The sequence below is a fragment of the Lasioglossum baleicum genome, chromosome 1, assembly GCF_051020765.1.
Source record: "Lasioglossum baleicum chromosome 1, iyLasBale1, whole genome shotgun sequence".
NCBI classification, from domain to species: Eukaryota; Metazoa; Arthropoda; class Insecta; order Hymenoptera; family Halictidae; genus Lasioglossum; species Lasioglossum baleicum.
Window position 1 is genome coordinate 17,011,922 of NC_134929.1, and position 27,209 is coordinate 17,039,130.

The 27,209-nt window shown below is 38.5% G+C and overlaps 1 protein-coding gene across 1 annotated transcript in view; it reads right to left on the reverse strand.

Moving 5' to 3' along the window:
• Nucleotides 1-27,209, reverse strand: part of LOC143209981 (uncharacterized) — a 154,505-nt gene that overhangs the window by 89,211 nt on the left and 38,085 nt on the right. Inside the window, exon 3 of the mRNA XM_076426369.1 lies at nucleotides 3,944-4,056. Within this exon, the coding sequence (XP_076282484.1) occupies nucleotides 3,944-4,056 (113 nt within the window). The remainder of the gene's footprint in view (nucleotides 1-3,943; nucleotides 4,057-27,209) is intronic.

Below are 27,209 nucleotides of genomic sequence, written 5' to 3' on the forward strand. Positions count from 1 at the left end.
TATTACAACTTTCAAACCGGGAACCTTCTTGCAAATTTCTGTTCGCGAAACGGTTAAATCCGTGCATATCCCTTGAAATTAACACATGAAAGCAGGAAATTTTAGTTTGACCAGCAAACCTGCCGACAGAACAGGGTAAAGTAGAATTTTACACAGTAAATAAGAAATAATCCTAGAGTAGTAACACAAGTAGCGATGAAAAATAGCATATTAAAGGCGTGAAATAATAAAATACAGCAACAAATGCCCTGCTGTTTGGCGTACATTTAAAAGCACTTTTATGCAGGCGTTTCCATCGGGCACCGTTAAAAAAGCTGTTTACCCAACCGGGAAATGAGATGAAATATGTTTTGCCTTTTCAATTCGAGCCTGAATTTCGATGCTTTCCATATTGATGCGAGCGAGCCGCATAAAAATCGTTAGAATATTCCCCGAAGCGACAAAATATAACGAATAATTTCTCTCTGCGCGGACATAAAATTCTGCGACACTACAAAAAAAAAACATTCGAGCTGACAGTAACTCCGTAGATCGAGCACCATAGCTTCCAGCTGCGTGAACGTTTCATGCATATTTGAACGAGTGTTTCAGAATTGAAAAAATTGCCCGACGCGGCTGCGCTGGGTTCACTATGCAAGAACTTTGTCCTCATGGGTAATATCGACCATAAGATATACCCATGGACTTTTATTGCCTAACCGCCTCGTAGCTCACGGAACTGGCGGCAGTGTATACAGAGAAAGATAAAGGAAAAACGAGAGTGAGGGGTGGAACGGTGTAGAATGGAAGTCACCCTGGTAACTCTGCCGGAAAGTTATTAGTTAAGTAAGCTTTTCGAAGGGAAGTCCCAGAGAGTGCGTCCGCGATAGGCAGCACACACCTTCTGGCAAAAGTTCACGGTGAAACTTCGATTGAGTTTCTTTCGTTCCGATCCGCTGCGAACCGTGCTACATTCCGCAGAGTGCAATGGTTCGCGGTCTGCACCCGCCGCTGTAAGGTAAACGTTCAATGTCAAGCAGTGCGCTCGAGCGCGTGAACACAAGTAGAAAATCGATGCTCGGTTCACTGGAATCTTTGGCATTCTTTCTTGCGATACCGGGACCCCGTAGTACCTAGAATTTGATTAAACTCTTCGCACTTTTATACCGCACGCTTCGCCAGCTGATTTTAGCGGATCGTAATCAACATCATTAGCACATTCTACGTAATAGCACAAATGACAGTGAATTTCGGAATTTCTGGTTGCGGAATCGATTTTTTAAAAATCCGGAAACATAAAATTGTGGATTTTAAATGTGATCTGGTTTAATGAATTATTTCTCCTGTACCGCTTAACAAAAAATTACGAAAAAATGCATTGACATTTTAGCAGATAGCACACACTACAGTGAATTATTTCAGAATTTTTGATAACAGAATCGATTTTTTAAAAATCCGGAGACATAAATTGTCGATTTTAAATGTGGTCTGGTTTAATAAATTATTTCTCCTGTTTCGCTTAACAAAAAATTACGAAAAAATGTATTGACATTCTAGCAGATAGCACACACGACAGTGAATTATTTCAGAATTTTTGATAGCAGAATCGATTTTTAAAAAATCCGGAAACATAAAATTGCCGATTTTAAATGTGATCTGGTTTAATGAATTATTTCTCCTGTTTCGCTTAACAAAAAATTACGAAAAAATGCATCGACATTCTAGCAGATAGCACACACGACAGTGAATTATTTCAGAATTTTTGATAACAGAATCGATTTTTTAAAAATCCGGAGACATAAATTGTCGATTTTAAATGTGGTCTGGTTTAATAAATTATTTCTCCTGTTCCGCTTAACAAAAAATTACGAAAAAATGCATCGACATTCTAGCAGATAGCACACACGACAGTGAATTATTTCAGAATTTTTGATAACAGAATCGATTTTTTAAAAATCCGGAGACATAAATTGCCGATTTTAAATGTGGTCTGGTTTAATAAATTATTTCTCCTGTTTCGCTTAACAAAAAATTACGAAAAAATGCATTGACATTCTAGCAGATAGCACACACTACAGTGAATTATTTCAGAATTTTTGATAACAGAATCGATTTTTTAAAAATCCGGAGACATAAATTGTCGATTTTAAATGTGATCTGGTTTAATGAATTATTTCTCCTGTACCGCTTAACAAAAAATTACGAAAAAATGCATCGACATTCTAGCAGATAGCACACACGACAGTGAATTATTTCAGAATTTTTGATAACAGAATCGATTTTTTAAAAATCCGGAGACATAAATTGCCGATTTTAAATGTGGTCTGGTTTAATAAATTATTTCTCCTGTTCCGCTTAACAAAAAATTACGAAAAAATGCATCGACATTCTAGCAGATAGCACACACGACAGTGAAATATTTCAGAATTTTTGGTTGCAAAATCGATTTTTTAAACAATGCGGAAACATTAAGAAGAATCAAGAATTTTTAACGACGATAATTCACTTGATAAAATATAATTCATATATTCCAATGGTATTTTAGAACCGTCCGAGTAGAATAGTTGTTAGAAGTTTTAAGAAAAATTATTGCGAAAAAATCTGGAACTGCAGCATGGTTGCAGAGACGAATGTGTGAAAAAAAGTGATAAATTACGAGAGGAAAACGCATCTCCACCGAATAGCATGTTCATTTTCAACCCCCATGTCTCAAGTTCAGAGTCGCGGTTCTGCCCCCATAGTTTTTCACGTCTCCCGTTGCCGACGGAACATCAATCGTGGACGACCGGCACCCGCAGACATGCTCTAACCATAATCTCGACAGATATTTACAGCAGCCGCAGTTTCGGTCAGAAGTCCAAAGTCTTGAAAGCGTTCGGTTATACAAACAGCAGCCGAAGGGGTATAAACTTTCTAATCGAATTAGAGGCTAGGCGCCCCTTTGCCATTCCAACCGTACGATCAAACAACTCCGGACCCCGTTCGCCTATGCGCGAGCATTGTGCGCGTGTAAATGCGATAAAACGTAGGATTTCTCTGAACGCGTAGAAACGTCGATACCTAACAAGTGCAAACGCCTCGGAGAGCCCACCGGTATTTCCATTAAAATTCGTATAACCGGCATCGCGTTACAACGCTATCTGGAAATTAATTTCGGGATCAAATAAATTTTCTTTCAACATATTTGTTGCTAATTTAACATTAATAATGTGTCAATCTTATAAACATATTCGAAATTGATTTTTGGTCATATTCGATAGGGCTCCCAAAGTAAACCTACCATAAGGGTAGTTATAGGGGTCAGCACGGTTTAATGAATTATGCTCTGTTTCTGTTGTTCTGCTCAACAAAAAATTACGAAAAATATTCATGAACGTTCTACCTGGTAGCACTCACGACAGTGAATTATTTCCGAATTTTTAGTTGCGAAGTCGATATTTTAATCAATTCGGAAACGTAAAATTGTCGATTTTAAATGTGGTCTGGTTTAATGAATCCCACGGTTTATTGAACTATTTCTTCTGTTCCGCTTAACAAAAAATTACGAAAAAATTCATGAATGTTCTACCTGGTAGTACACACGACAGTGAATTATTTCCGAATTTTTGGTTTGCTAAATCGATTTTATAAAAAATCCGGAAGCATAAAATTGTTGATTTTAAATGTGGTCTGGTTTAATGAATCGCACGGTTTATTGAATTATTTCTTCTGTTCCGCTTAACAAAAAGTTACGAAAAAATTCACGAACATTCTACCTGGTAGCACACACGACAGTGAATTATTCCCGAATTTTTGGTTGCAAAGTCGATTTTCAAAAAAAATCCGGAAGGAGATAAAATTGCGGGTTTTATATCGAAGTTTTCAGAGTACCAGCACAGCGGTGGGTTCATAGAAATTGGTTGGAGCGAAATTTTTCGCGTTTGAGAAGAGGGTAGGAATAAAAATCGTGAGAGGAGGTACTCACAGCCATGTCCTCGCTCCTGTAAGCCGTGAGGGTCTGCTCGTCTTGGAGGAGAACGCAGTAACAAGGTTCCCAGCATGCCTCTCCGGCAGCTTCGCCAACGCAGCATTCGGCTTCTGCAAAAAGAGGATGATTGTCCCGGGTGAGTAAGCTCGGCCGATCAGGCTTCGCGGCCATTGTGCCGGCCGCTGTCCTAGGAGAGAATAAAATCCGCGGGGAGCTGCGACAATAAGAATAATAGAAGTCGCGTCAATTATCCCCGTGAAAGAGCGCAACGGGAAGCGCGCTACGCGATCTTCGGATGCTGCCTCGGGCGGCGCTCGATAACGATCGATAATTCTCACGCGCGCGTCTCTGGTGCTGGACCATGCAACAGGGAGGTTTATCAGAGTTTCGCGAGTCATCCTCCGCAACGCGGGGGATTATTGCTGACATATCGCGGGCTGCGCCAGTTTGCAAACGAGAGTTTTCACCGTTTTTTCCCAACTTGGCATGTTGACTGAGCGAATCAGCCGTAATTCGAAATCCGCGAGAACGAAACAATTTATATGATGAAATGAACATTGCGGGATTTTGTCGTGGTGATTAGTAGACCGTGGATGTTTATGGGGTCACAAGAAAATACAGTAGAGGACCTCGATTAACAGGCTTGGTCGGGAGACAAACAGCCCGGATAAATTAAGCCCGATGGATAATCGAGACCCGAGGGACATAATCAAAATGTACATTATAGTCCTAAATAGATTTTTTATTTTTGAAAATTTATTCCCGTTTATAATATAATCATATTTAAACGCATATTTGATTATAATCGGGTTCCGTTTAATCGAGGTCCTACTGTAGTACAAGGTTTTTCCAAACTTGACATGTTGACTGAGCGAATCAGCTGTAATTCGAAATCCGCGACAACGAAACGATTTATATGATGAAATGAACATTGCGGGATTTTGTCGTGGTGATTAGTAGATCGTGGATGTTTATGGGGTCACAAGAAAATACAGTAGAGGACCTCGATTAACAGGCTTGGTCGGGAGACAAACAGCCCGGATAAATTAAGCCCGATGGATAATCGAGACCCGAGGGACATAATCAAAATGTACATTATATTCCTATATAGATTTTTTATTTTTTAAAATTTATTTCCCTTCATAACATAATCATATTTAAACGTATATCTGATTATAATCGGGTTCCGTTTAATCGAGGTCCTACTGTAGTACAAGGTTTTTCCAAACTTGGCATGTTGACTGAGCGAATCAGCCGTAATTCGAAATCCGCGACAACGAAACGATTTATTTTATGAAATGAACATTGTTTACGGGGTCATAGGAAATACAAGGTGTATACGAAATAAATTGCCATCGCTCTGCAATTTCGCCACACGAGGCAACGTTCTCGAAAATCTGTGGAAACAAGGCAACGGTTGCGTGTTTACTATGAAATTGCAGGGTGGTCGAGCAAAGGAGTGCGGCACACAGAGGGGCAGAATTTAATCGTTCGAAATATCTTCCGGAGCGTAAAAAGGGGGACCCGATCGATAAACTGTTGCGTCCTCGTAACTCGTGTCCACGTGTCGGCGATTAATGTCCCCGGCGCTTAACAACATTACTCAAAATGTATCTGTGTATTACGCAACTAGGCGGCCGCCACTTGAAGCGATCAAGGGTTCGAGGTACGTGCAGGGATCGAGAACGGCGACCGTCGTCATCTGGAAAGCGTGCCCCCGACGGGCCACTAAATTAATTACCTAATTTCGAAATCACCGCGGCTCGAGCCGGACGTCACTGCTCGTACGCAACTGGTAGCCATGCTTGCGGCAGACGGCACTTCGCGCATTTTGAACTTTAAATTCAGTGATACCATTAAAATTGTCAATCGTGGCCTGATTTTCGGCTGAACTTTAGCACTAAACCTCTACCGAGCGCTGAGTATGCGCTTGGATAAAGAAATTGATCGAATCAATTTCGATGTGAGCAACTTCATAATTTCAATAATGGTGAAATGAAAAATATGAAACCGGTCATTTGACCGGCAGTGGTAGGTTTAGTGTTAGAATTGTCCTCTCTAAGCTCTTATCTGTTTCAGTAAAGCCTTGATCTCAGAAAAACACTCGGGTCCGTGCTTTTTCTTAGATCGTGTATTGACCTTTTCACATAAAAACGAGTAGAATTATACACGACAGGTGCCAAAGTTTGAGGGGAAGGGAAATTCGAGTCTTATCAAATATATTTCACGTTACAATAGCTGTCCACCCCACCCGTACTACTTCAGACTCGCAATGTCCTGTGGGTGATCAAATTATTAGAGCCACTTGCATAAATTGACGAGTTTATATTAACCCTCAGACGGCGGACCATTCTTACAACTATACATATAATTGATGATATCTAAGACAATTCACTGCTTCACTATCGATAGACTGTGGATAAATAAAAATATTCTAGAAAGTGTAAGTCGGATGAACAAGACTTTTTTATTTTTCACTCACTTTCGAAATCTCCATTTTTCTTCCCCGCCAACACTGCGAGTTTCACGAAATATTCCCGGAGCTCGTTCGAGCGTGTACTATTGTCTTCTGATGCATTGTCGAACGAAAATATACAACGACACGTGAAACAACACGACAATATAGCGAAGATAATAGTAAGTGTGGAGTGACGCGTAAAAGGTACAGAAATAGAAAAAGGTAAGAATTTTGAAAAATTGTAAAAGACACATAAAGACGGATACAAGTAAAAGCGATTGTCGAAAATTTTCAGAAAAAACGAGTACTACTTCCGAAACGACTGCTCGCCGATGCGTGATACGCGGATGTTCGCGGCAAACTGATCTCGAGGGATCGATCGTACTACAGTAGGTTTTCCCTAAGCAGGTAAATATTACCGTCAAAGACAAACTACTAGCTCTTCGAAATGCTATACCATCTCGGTGTAATGTTCTCCGCGATCAATGGGAGGTCATCGGCATCTGAAGTGCGCAGTTCGATTTTCAATGTCATTCCGTTCCCTGTGAACGTCTGCGAATACGAACGGAGTAAACTTACGTAAGCATGGAAAAAAGCATGAATTGTTTTTATGATGTTTACGCTAAAAATGTACCCATGCATTACTGCAATTTTTTGTTTTTTACAACTACAAGGTTTGTAAGCAAAAAGGTTAGTAATTACCTCTATTTCTGCATCTAATGATAATTTGCAATTTGCAATGATAATAGACTGAGCAAGCCGGTAAATCTTCGATTGACTGACTTAATCAAAAGAAGTTTTATTGGGTAATATATAACATAAGCTCATAATTAGATTACATATTTTATGCATTTATAACGAAAATGAATATATTTAGTTTTATTAAAATTGTGAAAAGAAGAAATACATTTTTATATTAACTCCTGTTTCTCACAATAAACTGACGACAATTTTTATTTTACATAAAGATTCGGAGTCTGCTTACAATACAAATCTACGTTGTAATTCATTAATTTTCCGAGTACACATTTTATTCTGCAATGGATCCGTGAAATTAATTTATTCACGCAATATGTATAGGTTCTTTCACCGGGGAATGCATTCCTTTTCCAACATAATGTAGACTCGCATTTGTTTCCGACACAGCTCCGATTGTGCGAACTTCACAGTCGAAAGTGTTTTATCCAGGATCCAATCTTTCACCATTTGTAAAGGCTAATAACTACCGTATCACGAATTGAGGAAGTAACGAATACACGACGAACAAAGACTGTTACGTATACATTTTCTCTAGAATGTTCTGAATAATCAAGGTCCTGGATAATCGAGATCCCGGATAAACGCGGCTCGGTTAATCGAGGTCTTATTGTACAATGAGTAATGCATCTCATACCGCTCTGTAGTAGTATAATGGATCCAACGTGCCCGCTATTTGCGCTCCGAAGAGAACGCTGCGCAGCAATTGCTTTTTCATGATCTAACTTTAAATAATTCAGACATTCGAGTTGCAATGGTAGTGACTTTATAGACTTTATCGTTGGTAATATTAATATCAATATTTATGTTAATTTATATGTTCAAAAAATTCGTGAGCGTTCTACCTGATAGCACACGCGACAGTCAACTATTTCAGAATTGTTGGTTGCAAAGTCGATTTTATTAACAATTGGGAAACATAAGAGTGTCAATTTTAAATGTGGTCTGGTTTAATGAATAGCACGGTTTATTGAATTATTTCTCCGGTTCTGCTGAACAAAAAATTACGAAAAAATTCATGAACGTTCTACCTGGTAGTACACACGACAGTGAATTATTTCAGAATTTTTTGTTGCAGTCGATTTTTTAATAAATTCGGGAACATAAAAGTGTCAATTTTAAATGTGGTCTGGTTTAATGAATAGCACGATTTATTGAATTATTTCTCCGGTTCTGCTGAACAAAAAATTACGAAAAAATTCATGAACGTTCTACCTGGTAGTACACACGACAGTGAATTATTTCAAATTTTTCGTTGCAGTCGATTTTTTAATAAATTCGGAAACATAAAATTGTCAATTTTAAATGTGGTCTGGTTTAATGAATAGCACGATTTATTGAATTATTTCTCCGGTTCTGCTGAACAAAAAATTACGAAAAAATTCATGAACGTTCCACCTGGTAGTACACACGACAGTGAATTATTTCAGAATTTTTTGTTGCAGTCGATTTTTTAATAAATTTGGGAACATAAAAGTGTCAATTTTAAATGTGGTCTGGTTTAATGAATCGCACGGTTTATTGAACTATTTCTCGTGTTCTGCTGAACAAAAAATTACGAAAAAATTCACGAACATTCTACCTGGTAGCACACATGACAGTGAATTATTCCCGAATTTTTGGTTGCAAAATCGATTTTTTAAAAATCTGGAAGCATAAATTTGTCAATTTTAAATGTGGTCTGGTTTAATGAATAGCACCGTTTATTGAATTATTTCTTCTGTTCCGCTTAACAAAAAATTACGAAAAGATGCATGGACATTCTATGTAGCAGCTAGCACACACGTCAGTGAATTATTTCAGAGTTTGTTGGTTGCAAAATCGATTTTTCAAAAAAACCGGAAGCATAAAATTGCCGCTTTTGACACTAGGTTTACGGGATCCGTTTTAATTTGCAATTATTAAGATTATAAAGATGCTTCTCTCACGAATTATGTACCTTTATTTCTTTGGGTATATATTATTGAGAAAATGGCAAAAAGTTTGAGGATAGACACTGGGGATAATTATTTCTAGAGTTCCATAAACCTAGTGTTGAATGTAGCTAGTTTAATGAATCGCATCCATTTAAAAAATCTTTCCATTTTAGAATAATATGGAACTCTCCGAAAAATAATGGCGTTGTACCTGCGGGCATTTAACATTCGAGTTTCTTTCGAGGTACGCTGCAAAGAAGCGAAACAAAAGGTTCAATGGGAACTTGAGTAATGTTTGCCGAGATCGAAACATTTCGCGTCGATAAAGCACGGTTGAGAACGGTAACGTTTTTTCGGGGAAATCGAGCCGGGAATTCTTTTGTGGCCGTCGCGCGGCCACGTAAACCGAAACAGGAAAAAAGGGGGTACACAGATGGTTTTTAAATCTCTCTCTTCTGAAGGCAGAGGAGCCACGCGAAAATTACAGCTACGAAATTACAAGGCGAGAGTGCTGCGATCCCTATTGTTCCTCGCTCTTTTGCTGCCGTCTGGAAAAGTAATTTCGACGGCGAACGATTGCGTAACGCAAACACGCTGGCGTAACCAGAATGGATGTAGAAAAACGCGTTGCCGCCGCCATTTGTCACTGACGCGGATTACATTACGGTTAGAAGAAGCGTCTAATATATTAGCCGCCGTAAATATGACGGAAAACCGCGAGTCGCGACGGGTAAGCTCGTCGGACTAACACAATACGTTCTTTTAAACTACACTAATTACTTGATATGAGCCCGGCGAGTTATACTCGTCGCCATCTTGGAATGGATTTCGTTAGCTGCAGGTGCACTCCAACTTTTTATACATAATATACATTTATGCATATACTGTACATATATGTATTTTTATGTACAGTTCGTATTTTAAGAATACATTTTTCATGGATAAATATTTCGATAATAAAAGGGTGTCTCAAAATGCGCACCATTTTTTTTGTAGCGAACATAGAGCACTAATCTTTGACAAATGGTATCAGGAAGTATTGAGGTTTAGTCATGGAGAATTACATGGTCGAGCAACGAATTGAGAAAATTCACTACAAAAATGGTGAAAATTTTGCAGAGACGCCACAGTGCGGCATGTAAATGGACATTCGAGACAAAAATCATAACTTCTAAAGTAATCAATTTTTGACCTAAGTACCTTAATAATTTTTTAAAGGGAATACAGAGATGCATCGATTAATGCACCAAAAATATAAGGTTCCATTAGTAAAAAAGTTTATTCTTATTTTTTTTTAATGAAGAGTTTTTTATGATCAGTTGTTATTGCAATTTGTTGTCAACTGTATACTGTACAACTTCTGTTCGAAATATTTTCTAATTATATGGCTAAATTTAATTATATCTAACTATAATGCATAATTATTTGACAATACACAACACCGTATTTTTTACTAGTAAAAAAAATAATGGTAATCTTCTTTCTCTTTTCCACTTCGTGTGATATAACGTTCACGTTTCATAGAGAACAGAGTTTTTGTCTAACTTTTGATCATTTCTGGGAATAAGTGTGTTCGGACATCCAAGCTTCAACCAAATCGCGATTACGAATGCATTTCTCTAAAAATTAAATAACATCGAGTGTTGCAATTTATATCGCAGAAAAAAATTATATAGCAATATACTACAACATCTTGTTGATACAGAACAGCCAAAATTACAGGATGTTTTGAACCGTTTTTTTATAAATTGCATTTTAAGGAAAAAACGCAATTCCTAAATTTCCAGTTAAAATTATGCATACCTCTGGTCAAATTCTCCATACCTAAGTTGTAACCAACAGTTTAAAACAAAAACGAACCTAAAAGAGCAATTAGGGCACGAGTAATCTAACTTTTTAGTATTTATACTACAATAAACTCTTGGCTGTTACTGATCCCCTATTGATTTTCTTGGATACTACTTTTTACATACACATTCTTTACATACCGACTGATGATTTTGTTGGATAATTAGATTAGAATCGAACCATGATTATTTTGATTTTTGTCCATTGCATGGCGCACTGTGAGACGGTTCGAAAAGAACGCACGCCTTTTGGTCATCATAACGCACCATCTCGCAACACTGTGGTGCATTTAATCACAAAATTCGACAGTTTTGTTTATCTACGTAGCTACTCAGTTGAAAATGCGCCTCATCGCTGAAGATGATTTTCTTCGGAAAATCACCATCAATTTGTTGATGCTCCAATATCCGATTGGCGAATGTACGGTCTGCTGGCTGCAGTTCTTGTGTCAATTGGATCTTGCAAGCATGCAAATGCAGATCTTTCGTCAAAATTCGCTGCTCAGACCATCTTGAAATGTTCAATTGCTGAATACGATGTCGAATCGAGGTGGAAGGACTTTCGTCAACACTCGCACTCACTGCAGCTATGTATTTCCATTCGACCGACCAGTACGACGACGGCTACTGCTTTTCGCGGTCAGAATTGAACCACTATCCTCAAATTTTGTGATTACATGCACCACAGTATTGCGAGATGGTGCGTTACGATGACCAAAAGACGTGCGGACTTTTCGAACCGTCTCTGCAAAATTTTCACAATTTCTATGCGTTGCTCGACGGTGTAATTCTGCATGACTAAACCTCAATACTTCCTGATGCCGGGAAGACTTCTCGCCACAAGAAAAATGACGCGCAATTTAAAATGTCAGGTCATTTTGAGACACCCTTTATCTAAACACTAAAATGATATTAACACTAAATGAATTGTTTATAATGTTGAAATAACATGTACTATCCAACGGTTCATTTCTGACAATATCGTAAAAATTACGTTGAATTAATTTAATTTAAAATAATGTGATGTGTGAAATAACTGAAAAACAAATTTTTTTAAATTTTGACTTGGGCCATTTTCATAATTATGCATATGTACATAGCTTGAAGTCAGCAAATCTTTAATACAAGATTCCCCGAATCTGAAGTTCATGGTTGAGCAAGAAATCCTGCTAGCCCGCTCGACAAAACATCGGCGAAAAACTGAGTTACTTGCCGGTACTACATTAATTATAACTTCGAGAAGAATTCCGGCCGGAAGTTCATCAAACCATCAAACTTTTCTACATCGTTGGGAAAGAATTTTTAGCAAACTCTGATTATCCAAGTTGTTCCATTAACGGTTCAACGACGTAGCTGGGTCAGCGGTTAATTAATGTTGGAACGTTTAAAGAGCCATCTCTTTTCGATCGAGGTTTCAATTATTACGAGGAATCAATAAAAATGTAAAATTAAGTTTCGGGTCGAAGACATTCTGGGAAATGGAGCAATCACTTTTTCTGAAAGATAATTTTAATTATTCAACCAGGGACCAGAAATAAACATGATGAAGATCGACAGTTCGTATGTAAAGATGCTCCGTCGACAAATTCCATTAATCTTTATCGTGCGACCTTTAGTATCGTTTCATACTAAATTGTAGATACATGAGAATCCGTCTGATGAACCTATCTATTTCAGTCAGGGATGAGAAAAGTTACAGAACTTTTTCGAGAAACGTCACAGATTGAACAGGGTTACATCAGATTAGAAGAGCAGTGTGCGAAGCTACGAGATGAGAACAACCATAATTTTTCACCGGCAGTTCGCCCGCAGGGGAAAAAAAGGGTGACAGAAAGTACCCACTGAACGCACTACTCATAGTCGGAGCAAGGGCTGAACAGATATCGATTCGACGTTCCAGACGTAGCGAAACTGTTTCTCCTGCAGAGTGCTCGCGCACGAACTGCGGATTACAACCGCAGCCGCACGTGCGGCAGCATAGACGCCTAAATGAACGAGACGCGAAAGAAACTCCGTCGAATTAACGGTCGCGTGAAACCACGGAGAATTTCGCGACGTCACCGTCGTGTTCGCTGCTAATGAAAATCTTGATACTCGGATCGGAATACATTGCCAGGGAATCGCGATTGTTTTCAATGTAGCCTCACGATCTTCACGATGCGAAATTACACAAGGAAAAATTCACTTTTTTTTAACACTAAACCTACCAATTATCGAGATTATAAATGTGTTTTCATGGGGATTGATCGAATACATGTTTTTATTCCAGTTTATACAGGGTGAACCTGGAATCGTGGCCAATTGAGATTACTCTGTTATTAGCAGCCCGATCGAAAATGTTTTATCAACTTTTTTCATGATTTTTCAAGGTCGCCTTCAATTTTTTGCAAATGTACACCTATAATTTTTTACGCCTATCTGTTAGAGGATTTCAAGGCGAATTCGGTAGGTAGTATATAAAAAAATTGTTTTTATTTTTTTTTAGAAAGAAATTTCTATAATCACGTGGAAGCTCTTTTGAAACCATGCTTTATGTGATAAAAACATTTTCGTGGTTCACCCTCTGTATTAGAATAAAAAAATCGCACATATGATATAAATAAATCTAATCTTGTCATTTTTATAATACAATGCACATCAGTCACTTTTCATGGTCGATAAGTTTAGTGTTAAATGTCATGAACTAATTTGTTCATCTTCGTTTTCTTTTACTCAATTCCTCAAGATGAACCGCTTTTTCGACCACTTGTTTCCTAAACATTTCATTAATTTCAGGAATTTTTCTCGAGTATAATTTTAAAAATATTTGTACATGTCCTGTGTATCGTTTGCACCAACGTGCGAACATTCAGGTGCTCCTGCAAAACGATCTCTAATGTCTCAAAAATCCATATTACGCGAGGAGCATTTTTGTATGTGGAGTCATGTGCAGGCAATTTCTATGGCAGGTCCCTTCGTGCTCTGCATCCATCAAAAATCAATTTTAAACGAAACTCTCGAAACTCTCCGGGCCGAACTTTCGTCTCCACTCTTGAACTCGCAGCGCGACGAGAGCAAAGTTTCTTTTACATGTTTTACCATTCCGTCTCAGATGTACGAGGGGCGTGACGTAAATTCCAACCCCTGTTCCTATTACATCGCGCAGCACCTTACTATGTTGCTCTAGAGATTCACTAGATATTGAAAAATGTATAGGCCGCATGCTTCGAACGAAGTATGGTCGAGCGAAATCTCAGACAGGCTAGAGATTTCTGTAATTTATTGATCTTACCCGCCGATAAATTTTTTTTCTTTCGTCGTCTGGCTTATGTTCCCTCGATTCGGTCCAAGGACGTATTATTTCCGCGTTTTCTCCCGGCTGCGCCGGGTTTAAGGGTTCCTGGAACCTCGTGTGGCCTCTATAAAGCTTTCGTTCCTTATCGGGAAATATCCCTTGTACACTGGTATCCACAAGTTATTGGTATCTTAAAGCGTATCAGACATTTCCATTTCCTCCATTCCCATTCAACTGCGCGGGCGTTTCCCCACGGCGAACAAAATTTTCATACCACATTCACTACCGTCGGATTAAAAGTATCTTTGCATCAAATTGTTCGCAAGACAACAAGCAATTTTAATATTAAGTAAGCCGGACATGAAGTCGCTAACAATTTCAGCATTACAGAAGACCTCTTTAGAAAGTCATCCGTGAACTTACAACAGAATTACTGTATAAATTTCGACATGAACAGCGAATCATAAATGGTATTTTTTGGTTTAATACCAATTACATATCGCAACCCCGCAAGAAAAGTGACACAAGTCAAAAAATGGCAATTTTGAGGTTATGTCATTGAAAAATATGTATGAAGTGACCCAACATGTGCACGAAAAGCGTCACATCTCTATCTAGCAATTTATCATACATACCTGAAATTTAAAAGAAGCTTACGCTATTTCAATATAAATTTTATAGTATTTTTTAAATTGATTTTTCTCAAATGCTGCATCTTTGAGTTGCGTCACTTTTCTTGCGAAGGTGCGATATGTCAGATAACTATGTAGAGGAAGGTAGTCGAATTTGGACCAACACTTGGTTAAACCACTATGCATTTTTAGAAGAATAGTATTTCAAGTGTTAACGGTAGTAATTTCAAGAACTTGTTCCTCATCTTTTCTCAATAAAACAGTGAAAAAATGTCGCACATCAATTTTTAGGGATTCCATGTAAAGAGGAGGTTTTAATCTTTTCAAATCAGTGGCAGTTCCATTTACGAGAAATTTTTTTCAGTTTTTAGTGACGTTTGAAGTCTTTCTTTTGAAGATTAAGACTTCTGTTTACCAGTGGTACTAATTAACTCTAAATTCTGCAGCTCTCCCCTAAGACTTTGGAATAGGAATTCTTATTGTAAATTTTTGTTGTAAATAATAATTTCGCACGATCGTAGCCCAGAAGCAAATCGTTACTTCTAACCCCGGTGTCCCGCGCATCTTTACCCAATTGGGTAAAGAGGAATGGCTGCCTCGTTGTCGCCCCTAATGCACCCTTTGGCCGACAAAGGCCGGCATAACGTGGTCGTGTGTTCCTTGATATTGAAATTCAGCTGTGCGTGGAATCCCGACGGAGCTCTCAAAGGCGACGGTGACATCTCGAGGCTCTTCGTGATCGACAAACGCGCGGTGCTCCCCGGAGCTTCCCGAAGCGCTGCGTATCTTCATTTTTCCCTTTCTTCCCGATGCGCCCGTCTTTGTAGGCACGCGATGGCCGACCATTCTCCGCGGCCCAGGCATAGAAAAGTGCATACGGCGCGCATCCATATGCATGGAGAACCGACGGAGCAATGAAGGCTTCGAATATACACGGCAGACAATGCACAATGCTCACTGATATTGCTGAAGACGAGAACGCAACGCGCGCCCGCTCAAACGATCACGATGACGACTCTGCGGTGTAAGGTCTTTCAGATTCCTGGCCTTTCGCCAGGGAACCTTTCTCTGAAGTTGCTCCGGTAATATTCGTCTGGAATTCTTAATCCGACCGGAGCTCGCCTTTAATCATCGGCTCGTCGGAAAATCGAGCCGGAGGTTCGCGGGAATTGCTACGAACGAAACCGATCTCAGCCGGAATCGGTGGATTAGAGCGCCCCGGTGACTTCGATGCACGAAATCTTCCGAAAGCTTTCGCGATCGGATCGTAAAACTGATCTCTCGCCCGAGGGTTTTGTCAGGCAAGACTGCAGCGAATTTTACGGCCGCTCACTGCAATACTATTCTCATTTTATTGAAATTCTCCCGGTGTTCCTAACTCTTGCATCCTAGGCACAATCTCGCAATTCTAGGAGAACACTTCACTCGTTTTTGCTTCATAGTTAAAATCAATAAGTTGCTAACAATTTGGACCAACTTTTAACACTCTCTAATTTTAAGGGTTTTATATTTTTCATTTTACAATATTATTGATCCGATACATTTTTTATTCGACCACATATTGGGATAAAAATCGCACAAAATATAAATAAATAGAGCCTTGTCATTTTTATAAGCTAAAACATTTTAATAGCTTTTAGTACTCGGTGGGGAAAATTCTGTGAATGAATCACGTTTAAACAAACAAGGTTTCCTAATGAATAAATGCACAATACTTCATTACGATTTATCGACATGAAAGCGTCAACATAAACGTCGTCTTTTTCCAATACTTTCCTGTATCGGCTGTTGAATAAAACGATTGAGAAAGTTTTATAACCGCAAGTAAGTATCTGAATCACGGTGAACAGCGGCAATCGATACGGTTCTACGCGATCGTCTTAACAACTTCCCCGGGTGTAATTAACGCGGAACAACTTTGAAAATGTCCGGGGATGCTTTGTTCCAGCGGCTCGTGTGGTTTACGCGGCAATTCCGATGCTCGAGTGTCATGGTATTGCATCGTATTGTGGGGAAGTTCGGTCTGGGATGATACTTCGGAGGGTTCGCAAGTTCCGCGAACTTCTGCATCGACCAAGAAACGGTGCAGACGGATAAGGGAAAGAAACGGTAGAACGAGAGAACGCGGAGAGCAGCAGAATTTGTACAGGTTGTCGGAGCTGTACACTGTACATTCCACGAAGGAACAGTCATTGTTTGCGTCTATTTCTAGCGAAACGGAGCACGTAAAACGTGGGCTTTGCAATTAGAATTCTAATCCGAACAAGGTCACTGAAAACGGGAACTGTACGATCTAAGAAAATCTAATATCCACTGCTTTCATGCTTCGATCGTACTTTATGTTAATAGTGTAAAGAATGTATTAGGTCGGAAAGAAAGTTCTTACGGTTTTTGTTATTTTGATTTTATAATAAAAACCGCAAGAACTTTCTTTCCAACCTAATACAATCATGTGTCCTTTGATGATCGAGACACGTTTTTTTCAAATCCCGAGATTATAAAAATATGAGAATGATTGACAATTCTGTTTGCCTCGCCAACGAGAATACATTCTTCTTGAATTGTACAAATTTATTCAGTAGATTTATTTACTCAGTTTATTCCAGTAGAACTACAGGATCTAAGAAACAGCACGGAGCCGAGGATTTTTCTGAGATCAAGGATTTACTGTATATGTATTAGAATGTAAGAATTACACGTAAAAATATATTTTGGAGGCGAGTGAACATTCACTGAACGACAGAAGCTTCCAATTAAAATAATATTAAAAGGTCTTCAAAAGAACGGTATCGCAGCAGTGAAATAATATAAAAATGACAGTACTTCTCACAAAGAATGTTGTTACAAAAGAGCTTCAAAGAATAACATTGGCGGCTTTGTTTGCAGCTCACGCCACAGTCCATAAAGATCTCTGGTTTCTGCTGCAAGTCTTTTTAACCCGCCAAAGATTCAATCGACGACAAAATGCAATTACGGTTCCGCCCACTGGAAAAAGCTTTCTTCGAAAGTTTCCGGTTGCAAGTAGAGCAGAACCAGCTCTCGGGTAACGGTGTAAAATGCGAGGTGACGTAAATTCTCGCGACAATCGTAAAGACAACGACATATCCCTCTACGGATGCTGCAAATAAGGGTCGCACTGTAAAATTCCAGACTGCCTGCAAACTATTCTGCAATTTATGAAATTTCTATTTGCATTCTCTTGGCTCACACTTCGTTCCCAACATTCGAGAGACTGACAATCAAATTATTACATTGCGATTCAAAATGGTTTCGGTGATTTTATCATTTTTTACTGGGTCACTGAAGATATTAACAAACTTCAATGTTGTTGCAGATTTGTAGAAAGTGTAGTGATTGTAGGAAAATTTTTTCATTTATTTCTTGAAATTTTCAATACATTAATTTCGTGTTCCTTAAAAATACACTGCCCGAAATTACCATGAAGCCACCTCTGATTTTTTGGCGAAATCGTATAATTATGTCATAATAATGAGTTTTTCAGAAGAAATTGAGACTGACAAATTTATTTTTCAGCATGGTAACGCCTCAATCCATGAAAGTATATGGCAAGTGTATAAACAGTACAACTCTGTTTCTGTGTTATGGATTGTGGTGAACGAAGCGTTGATATCCATCGAAGCAGAAACTCTTTGTATGTACTTTGACTTCATCAATGCCTAATCGAATTTTCGTCGTTATTCGAAGAAATGGCAATTATACTGAGTATTAATTTGTATATGTAGAAGAAATTTTCGATAATCTAGATGTTATCTACTTTAAAAAAATCTCGATGTTATCTACTTAAAAAACGTGTGGCTTTTTGGAAATTTCACAGTTCGTTTTTTGTTAAACTACATAATTTTACGCTTTTCTGTAAATAAATAATATATCTATGAATATAATCACGTAAATTGTTTCTTTTATTAATCCTAAAATGCTATCGTGCATCAGTTTCTCATTACTATGACATAATTATAAGATTTCTTTATGGTAATTTCGGGCATTGTTATTCTTATAAAGTACACACGTATAGTATAACGTACAATAATACTACTCGACTCGCTTTATCACTTTTTAACAAAAGAAACTGTTCCCGAGGAATAATGACAGGAAAATTGGTTTAAGAATATAATGCACGGTACAATACGTTTCCGGCATAAATTCAGAAATCTGCTCCAACAGTGGCGAGAATTATTCCGAGAGGTAGGAAGCAAGGTAAAGGGAGTGTATATTCGGAATATCATACAAAGACGTCACGTACGCCCCTGCCTCCGGCCTACGTATGCTTTTCTTGTCGCAGAATTGGACTATTTCATTTTAGTTTTATCTTTACACACACATAGCCCGTTTAGTACGCACGATGTCCCTGCGGGAATTTCAGATTCGTAATAAATTTCAATTTGCAAACTTTCCCCTTCCGTTTTCCACTGCATTGTGGAGGAAGCCGGACGTCGCACACTGCGTCGGAATGCCCGTTTTTTGGACAAAATTCCATATCTTAAAAACTATAAGTCATATAATAAAATGTTTCAAATAAAAGTTATAGGGTATAAGGAGGACTATTTGGTGATTGTATTTGTTTGGTATTGTTGTAACCTTGAGAAGCTCTATGAAGGTCACTTTTAAAATTTCATACGGTAATGTACATTTTTGATTATGTATTCTAATAGGTGAGGTTAAAACATTTTCAAAACAGTACAAAAACATTATTTTTGCATAAACCGTTGTCAAGATATATGCATCCAAAGTTGGCGTACCGTATACAGTGGTATTGATTATATGTATTACTACAAGTGAAACAAAAGTCAAAAGTCAAAATCGACTGTTTAGTAACGTGTTTATTTTCGTACGATTTTATAATAAATAATAATGATAATAATAACCATTTCTCGAAAATCTCTGCTTACGTGGTTTCTGGGTGTCTTCCTAAATAAATATTTTTTAAAATTAGGGGGAGCAAGTAGGAGCAGAAAACTTTTATAGAATTCGGTAAAGAATAGTCCTACGAATATTTTCTAGCAAAAATCACAAGACATGTTTTAGCTTTTTTGAGAAAAACTTGGTTAAAGTTATAAGAATTTTCGATTTCGCGTTTTAACAAACGGATCACTTTGAATCAATAAAATACGATAAATAATCATTGTAAAAACCGCTAGGGAGCGCCAAAATAATTAGTACACACCTTGAACTAAATGATCCATCGCAAATTATTCAATTTTTGGCTTTTCAACATGTTGTATAACGCTTTCTAAAGATGCGCGTACTTCAGGTTATAACACAAGAAAAATTGGCGTGTCGGATTATGACGGAAGGAACATGTTTTTTTTCAATCGATGTTCAGTTTTTTTTTCTGGCGAATGTTCATGAATAAATGGTATTTTTAAAATAGATTCATGTAAACAGATATACATTTTAAAAATATTGATTTTTTTATTTTTCCCCTCTTGGCCGACGCACTGTGCGTCGGTCAAATAGACCGGACCAGAATATTCATCAATAGACTGCGGATCTTTATGTATGCCTTATAAGAATTTTCAACAATTGTGCAATGACGTTGCTAGCATGGAAATTGATTCTACAAGTTTCTTTATCCAAACACATATTGCAACAGAAATTGCACGAATTCTAAACAAATAGAGCCTTCTTTACAATCTTAATAATCGCAAATTAGAAGTATTAGAACGCATCATTTTGACGGGTCCCGTGAACCAAGTGTTAAAATTTGTCTACAGAAATTGAAAATTGCATAAACATCCGCAGTCAATCAATATCAATATCGTATCGTATTGCCCGGCACTGTTAATACAGGAGAATTCAGAGAACAGAAGAGTAGGGTGAGAGCGACGCGGAAATTTCGCATTCGCACGGTCCAGTAAATGCGGTCGCAAGCCCGCGGAAAGTGAAGTGGCCGAGTGCGGGGCCATCGAAAGGAGGAAAGGTGAGCGTCGGCGGACAGGTGAGAGGTCCTCGTTGCTCGGGGATTTGAAGCGTGGTCGGTGCGTTCGTGTCGAAAGCGCAAAAGAGAGTAACCGTGGAGAGCGGAGCATGTTTCTTCCCGCTCCTTGCAGCGAGATTACTTCCTACGGTCCTCATTAGAACCACGCCGGACCCGGATAGTTCATTACCGGCGATCTTATCTGCGACTTGTTCTTCCACCAGACTTCTCTTCGTCGTCGGCCGGGAGAGTAGAAGATCTTTTCTTTCTTTTTTCTTCTTCTTCTTCTTGTTCTCCACCGCCGCTGCCCGAAGAAGAGGTCTCTCTCCCTTTCTCCGTTTCCCACGTTCCGCCGCACGGTTAATTAATAAGCGCGATCTTCTTCGGGAGCACGTGCCAACGAGCCGATACACTTCGATAATATAACGAGTGGGGGAGAGAACCGTACACGCGGATAGGCAAAGGCCGAGAGAACGATCGTCGTTTATTTTGCGAACGTGGTCATCGCCATCGCATCGGTTCGCGTTCGGATCGCGGCTATTACGTAATTGGATAGAAACACCAGGCAACGAGAGACGTGTAACGAGCCGTGCCATTAATCCAGAAATCTCGTTACCTTGTCCGTTGGTCAATTACACTGATCAGTGTTTAGAACTGCACCCGCATAAATTAACCTGTGGCCCTTCACGCCGCGGTCAACAGGTTTTCGAATCGACTCTCTCTCTCTCTCCCTCTCTCTCCTTTCCAAAGTTGATGGGAATTCTGCTTGACACATTTTCAGTCCTTGGTTCCATGTCAGATTACGATGTATCGCACTGAACGTCGAAGAGATCCACGAAACTTCAGATTTGCAATTTGTCATGATTTATTTTCGTTAATCAAGAGATTGATTATTGTGCTGTATCAGAAGCAAGCTTGGAAATCATCTTCGAGGTTCCCATTCAATTATTCATTAACACCAGGTTCACGGATTCTAATATTTTCGATTATTGAAATTGTAAAAATACACCCAAAAATGTGTGCAGTCACATTCTTGCTATTTTCGTAATGTAAAATGGTCACTTTTAGAGTAAACCTTGCGTTAACCCCTCTATTACAGTTTTCTAAGATCAAGTAACATGCGAACATGTTTCCATTACCTCAATCCCATGCGAGTTTTCACCTTATAAATATGTAACAGGTTTTCATCGAACAAATAAAAGGTCAAGATATCGAGCAGACAGAAATTTGTATTAATTGGACGAAATGAGAAGATTGCGAGGAGATAAACCGGTCAACAAATGCAAACCGTGCCCGTAGGAGTTAATAGAACTCGATGAAACGCCATATGGCGCGGACAGTAGCAAACCAGTTGAAAACAGTTAGGTATGACGCGTAGTATGGTCATAATTTAGGGAAATTAGACTTATAATGAGTCAGTAACCGGTAGAGCATGGAAATTACGGAACACGAAGGAGGCAACTGTCAACGTTCCAGGTGGAACCGTAGGGAAATGAATTATTAATATGACTTTCCATGAAAGCAGGGTCGCACGGAGGGTTTTTATCTTCCTTTATTTTACTATCTTCTGCCCGGGATTAATTTCAGTACTCCGAAATAATAAAAATTTTAGTTGCGCTTCAAATGAACGTGTAATTCGAACATTATTCTTACATACTCATAATATTTCCTGTTCGTCGAAATTAGTTTTTTCTCTTTGCTTGTAATAAAGTAATAATGTTCAGTTAAAAAAAATATATATAAACAAACTTTTTAAAAACCACGCTTATATTAAATTGCACTAAAAAGGAGAATATAATTTTTTTCGACATTAGCGACAATAAATAAAAGCGTGGAGCGCTAAACTATATTGACGTGATCTTCGTTGGCGCTCCACGCTTTTATTTATTGTCGCTAATGTCTAAAAAAATTATTTTCTCCTTTTCAGCGCAATTTAATATAAGCGTGGTTTTTAAAAAGTTGTTTTTATATATTTTTTTATTTTCTACTTTTTAGTCTTTACATATCTTGTAATCGATTTTAATTACCACTTCAACCTGTACATTCAACCATCTTTTGTAAAAGGAAAAATATTGTGTCATGGCGACTGCAAATCGAAGTTTCCATTCTGTAGGATCATTAGTTCAGGAGCTATTGCAGTGTTTTTGACAGGTAAGGGCGCCGCCATATTGGTTTGTAGTGACGACCGCGAGCCGCTTACCGAGCAGAATCGCCTGTCCTGGTCGCCCTCCACCCCGACCTAATCCTAACCAACTCAGTAAGGTATAGAATGAGGTAAGCTCTAAGTAAGCGCTTGCGCGCGGAGTGGGGATCGCTGGCCGCGATGATGTACTACCGAGCGTCGCGCGGGGAGGTGTAATGGTTAAATTTTTAATAGTTTATATCTCCTAAACGCATAGTTTTTTTTAAAAATTTGTTTTTTAATATTGCATTGTCACCCAGTTCTGAGCTATGTTTAAAGTTTCAAGTCTCTAGCTCATCGGGAAGTGGTTTAAAATTCGATTACAAGATTTGACGCATACAACAACAACAACGACACGGCAAGCTAATATAAGCGTGGTAATAAAAATCTCACGTAAAATTTGTCCATATCAAAAATAGACAAAAAGATGCAGATTGCTGCTAAATATTTATTTAAAAATATCACAGACTGTGTAAAGCATCGTACTTTCAAGCATTTACACATAGTATAGAATCGCAGAAATTGTTTTTCCTTTCGAATAAATACATATCAGCATTTGGAACAAATGAATCTCGGCAGCCCCCTAGTCTCTCCATGAGAGTTAAGCGGAATGGAAACTCCCCCGATCTGTATACAAAGACGTCTTATTCAAAAGGACCCTTTCCCCCGTCATTCGCCATTCTTTCCGCCATTTCTCTTTCTAAGCGACTCGATAACAACCCACTTTAGCTTGGAATCGCGAAAATTGACAAAAGCACACAATGCCATTCAGCCGGTCTGCGAATCAACGAAGACTTCATCGTCAAGTACAACGTATCGATACACAATACGAACATGTACTATCTTTATTATTTAAAAGGACACTGTCGGAAGTCAAGAGAACATTTACTTAAAGTAAATACTTCGGTTGAATCACTATCCTCAAGGGAACAATACCTTTCAAGACAAAAGTTCTCGTTTGATGATCAGTAAGTAAATTCATTAATTACAACACATTGGTGTGTTGACAACAAGAATAAAGAATAAAGTACTACAAACAAGAAAAGCATTATTGCAAAAAGGTTCAGCGAAGAAAATTCCTGTAAATTGTAAAACATCTTTTGCTTCATCAACGGGAAGATGATCTGCTGAATAGAAGCAAAAACAATCGAGCCCAAGGCTTGTTAAATAATCGTGACGGAGTTGAACTAGGTCACAAGGTTGTCCGTCAATTCTTCTCAGCATTGGTGAAGACAAGGGAAAGCAAGATATCGACTTTAGTGAATGCTCCAATTTCTCGGAAACAATGGGCACCGATGACCCTGTAAATTGCAGGGGATAGTAATCGAAGCCTTATGAAAAGAGATTAATTGCGGCGAGTTTCTTTCGCGGTCTGTCGAAATCAATTGAAAGCTAAGAGAGCAATCCGGACGAACACCCTCTTCGTCCAATTCATCTCGCATACTACTTTATTCTTAATGCAGATTCATGCAAAAAAGACCAGAAAGAAGGACAAACTTTCTGTGAAAATGAAACAAACATTACTTTGTTAATAAAATTGGATAATAAATATGATACTGAGTGACTCGATCTTCGTGTAACAGTTGCGAAATTAAGATTTATATGTCAGCGCACCAGACAGGATGCACAACTGCATTATGCAACATGGAGAAGGCAAAACCGACTGTGAATGCAGCTAAATCACGAGTATCAAGATCGATCTAATAACAAGTCGCTTATCGAACAAACGTTGTCCACTATTTCATAGTAACATTCTACCCTGTCATCTTATGCTATTCATCAATCAATGGAGCTTAACGAGACGCGAACAGAAGGCGACTTCTACCACGTGACTACCATACTAATAGAAATCTAGCAATTCCGTTTGAAATATTTGTGTCCCCGGAAATAGTTGCAAAATTGTTCACTTCGCGGATAATTGCGGAGGAAGGAGCAAACACGTGGTTCCATTTTCAGGCACGCAACGAGATTGCGCAATAACTCGTGGGTACACATCGAAACGGCAGAGACCAGCCTCCGCGGCGACGCGACGAAATAATTTATGGATAATTACTCGACGTCAATTATAGTGGCCAATCGTAATACAAATGCTGGAAACGCGGCTCGCATTTTACTAGCAAACACGCTTCTGCCGGCGGCGGCGGCGGCTGGGAGACAGTCGACACATCCCCTGCTACGAACCAGACGTTAAGCCCCGAACAATTTCCTGGTTTTAATGGACCCGCCATCGGCAAACGGCGTTCACTTCGAATAATTAATTCTCCGCGTGACTTCATTTCGCCTGGGCTCGTCTTCGACGACTTCTTCGGATTGCTCCGAAAATTAGTCTCGAATTAGCACTTCGATGGATCTGCGAACAGGACTCGCTGCGTTAGTCCAACAATTTAACATTAGAACCAGGAAAGCTATGAAGCTTGTGTCCCCATTCTACCTTCCCCTTCTACAATGCTATTCAGTCACGTGACAGGTTTTGAGCCACTGGACTCGTCAGACCGATTGCGAACCAGAGTTGGGCAACAATTTAATCAACGGTTGACGAACAAATTTCTACTTCAATCGTTAATCGTTAATCAATTAATCTCCTAGTTTAGTCGTTAAAAAATTGCGGTTAACGATTAAATACTTATTAATGGTTGAGTTTCTAAATTAGTCGTTAATTGCGATTAACGATTATGCACATTCCTTTCAATTGTAATCGTCAATCGGATAATTGATTAATAATTAACGCTCTGATTGGTCCGTGTTTTTCGTTAATAACTCCTAAACAAAGCCGCAGTTGACTTTGGTGCAAAGGAAAATGTCTCTTAGAATGGTCTCAGGAACCACCCCCTTTCGGGATTTTCACGAATTTTGGGACACCCTGTATATGAATAATGAAAAAAATTATTGTAAACTGAGTTTAGGTATATTATCATTTCGTCTATAATACAAACTCGATGGTTCCTTTTTTTTAATAAACGATTGACGATTAACTTCATCAATCTCAACGATTACCGTTTTTTATCGTACAAAATAATCAATCAATCTTGATTAAATTCTTTATTTTATGAACAATCAGCTGGTTACATATGAAATTATTCGATTTTTAATGGTTGTATCAGCAAGTGGACCTATCAAATGTACTTGATATGTATTTGTTTGAATAAGCATAAAACCTGCTTCTTTTCTAATTAATTTAATTGCAGCGAGTATAACAGGAGGTTTGCTATGATTTATTACACATTCATTCCAGCGTGCTTTACATGGCAGACATTTCTTTTATTGTTTTCCGTGACCACTGAGAGTTCGAACGATTTTGGTTTCATCACTCTATTCTTGTATAGGATTTGTACATCCCTTAAATACTGCAATCACTTGTCTATCGCATCAGGTGTCATTAAAATTAGATTAGAGGCCAATGAAAATTCAGGTCAACCAAGTTTATTCCGAGTATACTGCTAGATCACGGATAATGGGATATCGGGTATCTGTCACGGAGGAAACGAGTAATAGGAACGTCGTTACTATTCCTCCGCCTGAAAATACAGTCTCAAAGTGTAAAGTTAGATAGGTCGCACGGTCTCGTGATAATATTCATCCGTATCAGGCGAGCTGCTTCTCGTTTTACGTGTCATTCGAACTCGCTCGAGATAGATCGGGAGCATAATTCAAAATTCTGCGTGTTGCGGTCGCGTCTAACGATGCCTTATACAATTTCATTCGCTATTCACGGTTTTATTAACTCGCCGTCTCCGCCAGGTTAACAATGGGGCGTAAAACTGAGATGATTAAGTCTTTAAAATGTACTTGTGAAAAATTGCATTGTCGATAAACATTTCAAAGAATATTTTTATTAACCGCTGTGGCTCAAATAAAATGATGTACGAACAATGATTGGCCTTTGAAAATATCAAAAACTGTCGAAATAAATCTTGAAAGATTGCGAGAATAAATTTTAAAAGATTTTATGAACAAAAGCCCCACAAACTGCTAAAAATAAAATTTTAGAAATAGTACAAATGTAAAAAAAAATTGTAGAAGAAAGTTTACGAATAATTCACGTAGAAACAAAACAAAAAGATTGAATGTAAAAAAGAATTGTAATTTTTGAACGCAAAGTTAATGGTTCCTGTTTTTGATAAAAAAAGATCTACCTAACATACGACTAAATGAACAAATTGTTATAGTTTCAAAATGGCAAGCACGTACAACAATACAACGTAATAACGTGCATATTGGCCGACGCGTATAGCGATTAAATGACCGAAAGTATAAGTGAAACCT